The sequence below is a fragment of the Lichenostomus cassidix genome, unplaced genomic scaffold, assembly GCF_008360975.1.
Source record: "Lichenostomus cassidix isolate B80296 unplaced genomic scaffold, HeHo_3.0 HiC_scaffold_46, whole genome shotgun sequence".
NCBI lineage: Eukaryota > Metazoa > Chordata > Aves > Passeriformes > Meliphagidae > Lichenostomus > Lichenostomus cassidix.
This window is the reverse complement of record NW_028147597.1, coordinates 524,767-532,173: the sequence shown is the minus strand read 5'-3', so window position 1 is coordinate 532,173 and position 7,407 is coordinate 524,767. Positions and strand designations below refer to the sequence as shown.

At 55.2% G+C, this 7,407-nt stretch overlaps 1 protein-coding gene across 1 annotated transcript; it reads right to left on the bottom strand.

Moving 5' to 3' along the window:
- Window positions 1-2,925: 2,925 nt before the first annotated feature.
- On the bottom strand, window positions 2,926-3,858 carry LOC146421884 (olfactory receptor 14A16-like). The gene has a single exon (XM_085046837.1). It carries the CDS (start codon window positions 3,856-3,858, stop codon window positions 2,926-2,928), a length of 933 nt encoding a protein of 310 aa, XP_084902963.1.
- Between the last annotated feature and the right edge of the window lie 3,549 nt (window positions 3,859-7,407).

Here is a 7,407-nt window from a genome sequence, read left to right as displayed (position 1 = left end):
AAGAGCTAATTCTGACACAGCCAGGCCTTACATAACCAAGGGGACATTGTTATACTGCAGGGACTCCTGGAACTTGGGGAAGAGTTGTGACACTGTGGTGCCTCAGGGAACCAATGGGCCATTATGATACTGTGGGGCCTCATGTACCTCAGAGGCCACTGTGACACAGCAAGGCATTGTGAAACTAAGGGGACACTTGTGACACCACGGGGCCACATGGAATCAAGAAGACCATTGTGACACAGCAGGATCTTGTGTAACCATGGGTCCATTGTAACACTGTGCAACCAAGGAGTCCATTGTGGTACTCTGGGGCCTCATGGAATCAAGAAGAGCATTGTGACACTGTGTGACCTTCTGGACAAAAGGAGTCAATGGTGACACTGTGGGACCTCATGTAAAGATGGGGCCATTGTGACATTTGAGGGCTCCATGGAACAGAGGGGCAAATGTTACTCTGTGGGGCCTCGTGGAACCATGGAGATCACTGTGACACTGCAGGACCTCATAAAACCAAAGGGTCATTCCTACACTGTGGGGACTCATGGAAGGAAGGAAACAATTTTGACACCATGGTGCCCCATGGGACCAATTGGCCATTTTGGCCTTAGGGAACCAATGAGACCATTGCTGCACAGTGAGAGCTCAGGGAACCAAGGGCCCTTTGTGACATTTTGGAGCCCCATGGAAACCTGGAGACGATTCTGACACTCTAGAACCTCATGGAACCAAGTTGACAGCAGGTTGACTGCAAGTCTGGATCTGCCAGAGGGCAGGAGGGCTCTGCAGAGGGACCTGGACAGGCTGGATCCAGGGGCCAAATCCAACAAGATGAGATTTAACCAGACCAAGTGCCAGGTCCTGCACTTTAGCCACAACAACCCCTGCAGTGCTACAGGCTGGGGACAGAGTGGCTGGACAGTGGCCAGGCAGAAAGGGACCTGGGAGCACTGATGGACAGCAGGCTGGACATGAGCCAGCAGTGTGCCCAGGTGGCCAAGGAGGCCAATGGCAGCTGGCCTGGATCAGGAATGGTGTGGCCAGCAGGAGCAGGGCAGTGATTCTTCCCCTGTACTCGGCACTGGTGAGGCCTCACCTCGAGTGCTGTGTCCAGTTCTGGGCCCCCAGTTTAGGAAGGACATTGAGGGGCTGGAGCGTGTCCAGAGAAGGGCAACAAGGCTGGGGAAGGGTCTGGAACACAAGTGCTGTGAGGAGTGGCTGAGTTTGGAGCTGGGGTTGTTTATCCCGGAGAAGAGGAGGCTCAGGGCAGACAAGGTGCTGTTAGGTCACAGGTTGGACTTGATGATCTCAAAAGTCTTTTCCAACCTCACTGATTCTGTGATTATCAGCAACCAACTTTGGAACAGTTTCAGGATGAACCCTGGGCCTCCTCTTCAGAAGGTCCAGCAGCCCATGGCCCTCAGCTTCTCCCCACAGGCCCCAAAGCCCATCCTGTCAGTCCTGCAGAGCCTCTCCAGCTCCTCCTCACTGCCCCACAACAGGGAGCCTCACAGCCACACACAGCAGTCCAGATGTGCCCCCTGGCCTGTGCTGCCTCTGGCAAGGGAACAGCACGAGGCACTGCAGGACCCTGCAGACAATTCATGAAGCACTTGTAGGATGATCCTGCTCACCAAGGGATGTTCCCATGGTGCCAAGTCAGGAACTGAAATGGGGAGTGGGGCCAGAGAGGAAAGGGCAAACAGGGATGGGCTGTTTGCAGGGCAGGGGACAGGGATGGGCAAGAGGAAGAAATGTGGATGAGGAAAGAGGAAAGAAAGCAAAGGTGAAGCAAAGGAAATGCTCAGGGCTGTTTGGGGGTGGCTGCCAGGCAGCTCTGGCTCTGAGCAACAACGTCTGCAGTGGGACAGGAAACTCACAGCTCATGTGAACAAACTTTCTGGCTGACTTCAGAGGTCACAACAAACCTGAGTGGTTTCCCTCCCATCCCCAGCCCTTGCTGGCCCCCAGGGCTGATGGTGTTTGTGCTCACTCAGGTTCATCTCCCCACACCAACAGCATGGGGTGCTCACGCCTGCTGTGTGCAATGCAAACAGGGCTCCTGAGCCAGTGCTGCCGTGTCTCTGCCTGGAAGGATCAAGCAGCTCTGGGAGCTGGGGGAGAGGCCAGGGCTGCCAAGGGGGGATGTTGTTGGCAGCTCCATGAGGACGCTCTGGGACGCTGCCCTGGGCTGTCCAGCGCAGTGGGGATGGATCAGCCCCTGCTCTGCTGCTCCTTCCCGGCTCCCCCAGGGACCTTGCAGAGCCCCAGCCATGCTGTTTGCCCCCAGCCTGCCCACGGCCACCCTGCAGCTGCTCACGGGGGTTTTCTCTGCTCAGCATTGGCCTGGGCATGTTCTGGAGAGAGCCTGGGCAAGGAGCCTCGAGCCCCCAGGCCCTGCCCTGAGGCGTCAGCTGTGCCCCAGCAGTGCCCATGGCCTGTCCCTGCTGCAGCCCCGGCACTGCCACCCCCAGCACTGGCAGCGACCCCGAGAGCACTCAGGCCCTACAGCAACACGAGGGCCAGCAGGGCAGCGGGGCAGTGGCACGGGAGCAGCACTGGCAACACCAAGTGCTGCTGCTCCTTGGCACAGCTGCTGTGCCACCCCTGATCTGCCCCAGCTCTGCACACAGACATTGCTGCTGCAGCTCCACAGAAGGGAACAAAAGGGGATCTCTGGTGAAAACATGGCTGGGAGATCCTTCAGTTTGTTTAAAGCCACCGAGAGCACATCTCATTGACACAGGCTGTGGCCCAAAGAGAAGATGGAGAGAAGCAAAATAACAAATGGCACAAACAATGACCTTTATTTTTTGTCAATATTAAAAAAAATAATGCAAAGGAAGAAAACAAACCACAAGCAAACCACAAGAACAATCAAGGATGACTCACATATCAAGTGATTTCCAGAAACTGGCAACAACTTCACTGTTTCTGATATCGTCCATTCATCAGTCTCCACACTGCAGCCTTGAGCTCCTGGTTCCTCAGGCTGTAGATGAGAGGGTTCAGTACTGGAGGCACCACTGAGTACAGAACTGACAGTGTCAGATCCAGAGATGGATAGGAGATGGAGGCAGGCTTCAGGTAGGCAAAAATGCCAGTGCTGAGGAACAGAGAGACCACAGCCAGGTGAGGGAGGCATGTGGAAAAGGCTTTGTGCCGTCCCTGCTCAGAGGGGATCCTCAGCACAGCCCTGAAGATCTGCACATAGGAGAAAACTATGAACACAAAACATCCAAATCCTAAATAGACACTAACCACAAGAAGCCCAAGTTCCCTGAGTTTGGAGTGTGAACAGGAGAGCTTGAGGATCTGTGGGATTTCACAGAAGAACTGGCCCAGGGCATTGCCATGGCACAGGGGCAGGGAAAATGTATTGACTGTGTGCAGCAGAGCATAGAGAAAGCCACTGGCCCAGGCAGCTGCTGCCATGTGGGCACAAGCTCTGCTGCCCAGGAGGGTCCCATAGTGCAGGGGTTTGCAGATGGACACATAGCGGTCATAACTCATGACAGTGAGCAGAGAAAATTCTGCTGAAATGAAGAAAAGAAAGAAAAAAAACTGTGCAGCACATCCTGAGTAGGAGATGTCCCTGGTGTCCCAGAGGGAATTGTGCATGGCTTTGGGGACAGTGGTGCAGATGGAGCCCAGGTCAGCCAGGGCCAGGTTGAGCAGGAAGAAGAACATGGGGGTGTGCAGGCGGTGGTTCCAGGCTACGGCGCTGATGATGAGGCTGTTGGCCAGGAGGGCAGCCAGGAAGATGCCCAGGAAGAGGCAGAAGTGCAGGAGCTGCAGCTGCCATGTGTCTGCAAATGGCAGGAGGAGGAAGTGGCTGATGGAGCTGCTGTTGGACATTTTGATCCTCTTGACATGGGAACCTGTTCATGGAGGAGACAATAACAAGTCAGGAGAGACTTTCCTGAGCAATGTCCAAGCCCTTTCCCCCAGCCCAGCCCCTGCCACTCTGTCACCCAATTTCCCTTTTCTCAGAGCTCTTCCTCCAGCCCCATGCCTGGAGCTCTGCTGGGATCTGGCCCTGTTGCTGTGACAAGCAGTGGCTCTGCCCATGGACACTGAGGAGTCAGCTCTGCTCTGCAGCAGTGGGTCATGGGAATGGGGGACAGGGACCAGTCCTGGGTTGCACTTCATCAGACCAAACTGCCCCTAAGGCAGAGGAGCTTGGCAGCATCTCCTGTCCCAGGGCTAAGGAACAGTGACAGCCAAAGGCAGTTTGAGAGGATTTCCTGCTGTGCTCAGGGAGAACAGAGAGAACTGTGCAAGGCAAGAGGATTGGCTGTAACTCAGTGAAGGGTGAGGGGAGCTGCTCTGTTGCTCCATCTGTTCCCAGCTGCCCTTTCTGAGATCAAGGGCACTCACTGTGTTCCCCTGAAAATCACCCTGACACAGCTGAGAGCAGAGGGACTCACAGCAGAGCCAAATGGCTCAGCCTTTCTCAGAGTCTCAGCCCCACTGCTGGCCAAGGACACTCCTGTCCCCCAGTGTCCCCTGGAAGGCAGCTCACAGCTTGGATGGACACCCCGAGGACACACCAAGGGTCCTGGCCATGGAACTGCTTGAGGAGAGTCATTTCATTGCCAGCCTGCCAGCCTGCCCTGCCCAGAGCTGCCCAGGGCAGAGGGAGCTGGGACACCTCATTGCTGTGCTCACCCTGCACAGGAGGAGCCCCAAGGGCTGCGCCTGACCCTGCAGCTGCAACTGCCATTGCCAGAGAGCCTGTCAGCAATGCCAGGAGCAGCTGAGCAAGGCAAGGAGAGAGACAGCCGAGCCCTGAGGAAAAGCCTTTCCCTGCCCAGCCCTGCACAGCCCCTCGCAGGCAGCAGCAGTGCAGGACAGTCGCCCTCAGGCCCTGGTCAGCAGGGAATGGGCAATGGCAGGAGAGATGCCCTTCATCTCTGGTGCTGCTCTGCCGGCCCAGGAGGGGACTGAGGGCCCCGAGCCCCCGGGCTGAGGGCTGTGCTGGCTGCCAGGGGACACAAGAGCTCTGCTGCTCAGGGCAGCTGGCAGATCCCCTGCCCTGGCAAAGAGCCCTCAGGGCTGCAGGAGCTGCTCTGCAGGACAGCCCTGGGCACCCCTGGCTGCACCCCCACCTTCCCAGCCTGCAGCCATCCCTGGCAGCAGGAGCTGTCCTGCCCTGTCCCTCTGACGGTGCCCAGGGCAGCCCCGCTCTGCAGCACATCCTCCCCCAAACCAGAAACACCAGCAGAGCCATCCTTACAGTCATATCAGTGCTGTCATGTGTCAGCTTTAGGAGATCCCTGCAGCCAGAGACTTACTGTGTCAGAAGTTGTGAAGATTTCTCCATGAATAAGCTCAGAATTGTCCTTCCAGTTGCTTTAAGCCTCTGTCTGCTTCCCTCCTCTCAGGTACCTGCAGGCAGCACCCTCAGCCCTGCTGGGCTGGGAGAGAAACTGCTCCTCAGGAGAAATGTCTTTTTGAAGCTCTTCTTGGTTGCCAGGAGTTCCCTCTGTGCCAGGAGCCCAGCCCAGCTCAGCAGCACAGCAACAGCACAAGGACTTTAATGAGCCTCTCAGGGATTTGGTGGTGTTTACATCAGACTCAGTCCCTGAGAGAGTGTTCAAAAAACTTCTCAAGAACTCCAAGTCAGATTCAAACTTCCAAGTATCTCAAAGTTTCAATGTGTCCCACTGAGGGACACAACTCAGAACGTGTCCCCAGGTTCCAGTTAGAGGAGAACACTGAGGCAGTGATGACAGCTGGGGACAAAGAAGGCAAAGGTGTCTCTGATGCTGAGAAAACCTGGATGTGTTTCAGGAATGCCAAGGGCCAAGGCCTGAGCCCCAGCCCCTGGCAAGGCAGATCCTGTCCCTCCCTCAGTGCTCAGGGCTCTTCCCGGGGCACTGGCATGTGGGGATGTGCAATGCCAAGGGCAGGACCATGGGGCAGCCCCTGCCAGGCTGCTGGGCAGGGACAAGGAGGCAATGAGGCCCCAGGGCTGCAAGGGTCACTTGTGTCCTCCTCATGGCCTCAGGGCCAGGGACAGCAGCCATGGCCAAAGTGCTGCACAAGTTGGCTCTGTCAGGGCCTTGCAGCTCCTGCACATCCCTCTGCCCTCTCCAGCCCAGGCTGTCCTACGCTGTCCATGCCCTGTGCCTCTGTCCCTGCAGGCTGTCGTCATCCCCCGGCTGCCCCACCTCGCTGGCCCTTCCTTTGCTGACAGCTCTGCGTCCTGCCTGCCTCTGCCTTGGCACACAGAGCCTTGGGCTTGATACCAGAAGGGTTAATTCAATTTTTACTGTGCCTTTGAACTTATAGCAGGGAAGCAAAGCATGCAACGTCTGCTTTCCCAGCCAGGATGGTTGGAAGAGAAAAACATCTGGCTAAAGAGTGCAGTGATAGAAAAAATAAGGACTGAATCTGGGAACTTGGGATGGGTTTTATGGTAATGGGTAAATTGTAATACACATGTAGCCACTGTAGATAAACAACACACTTGTAGAATCATGAGTCAATGTAATGATAGGAGTTATCCCCCATTGGACCTCACGCCTGAATAAATGATGCCCTCTTTGACACCAAATTAGTGTTAAGGAGTCTTATTCTGATATTTCAGAGATTTGGTGACAGCAGGGCCACACAGAACCAAGGAGTCCACTGTGACACTATGGAACCTCATGGAACCAAAGAGCCCATTATGACAATGTGTGACAGTTGGCTCCATGGAACCAACTGTCCATTGTGACAATACAGATCCAAGGAGACCATTGTGACACTTAGGAAGGTCATGGAACCAAGGGTCCACTGTTACATTGGGGACCCCTTTGAAACCAAGGGGACCATAGTGACACTGTGGTTCTCCATGGAACAAAGGGGCCAATCTGATACTGCTGGGCCTCATGGAACCAAGGGCACAATAGTGACACTGTGAGGCTCCAAGGGACCAAGGCAGCATTCTTATACTGCAGAACCAAGGAGAGCATTGTGACACTACAGGGCATCATGGAACCAAGGGTCCATTGTGACACAGCAGGTACTCATGAAACCACGGAGGCCATTTTTACACTTTGAGGCCTTGCAGAACCAAAAGACAATTGTGACACTGTGGGGCTCAATGAAACCAATGGTCTATTGTGACACTGCAGGGCCTCATGGAATCATGGAGACTATTTTGACACTGCAGGCCTCATTGAACCAAGGGAACATTGTGACACTACCAGACCTCATGGAAGCAAGGAACCATTGTGACACTGCGGGGCCATGTTGGGCCAAGGGACAATTGCGGCACTGTGTGGCACCATGGAAACCAAAGAGACCACTGTGACACTCTGGGGCCTCATAGAACCAATGGGGCCATTTTGACACTGCACAGCCTCATGGAACCAAGGAGAGCATTGTGACACTGCACAGCCTCATGGAACCAAGGAG

Coding starts and splice junctions, on each gene's coding strand:
- LOC146421884 (XM_085046837.1), bottom strand. CDS start 3,858: ATGTCCAACAGCAGCTCCATCAGCCACTTCCTCCTCCTGCCATTTGCA.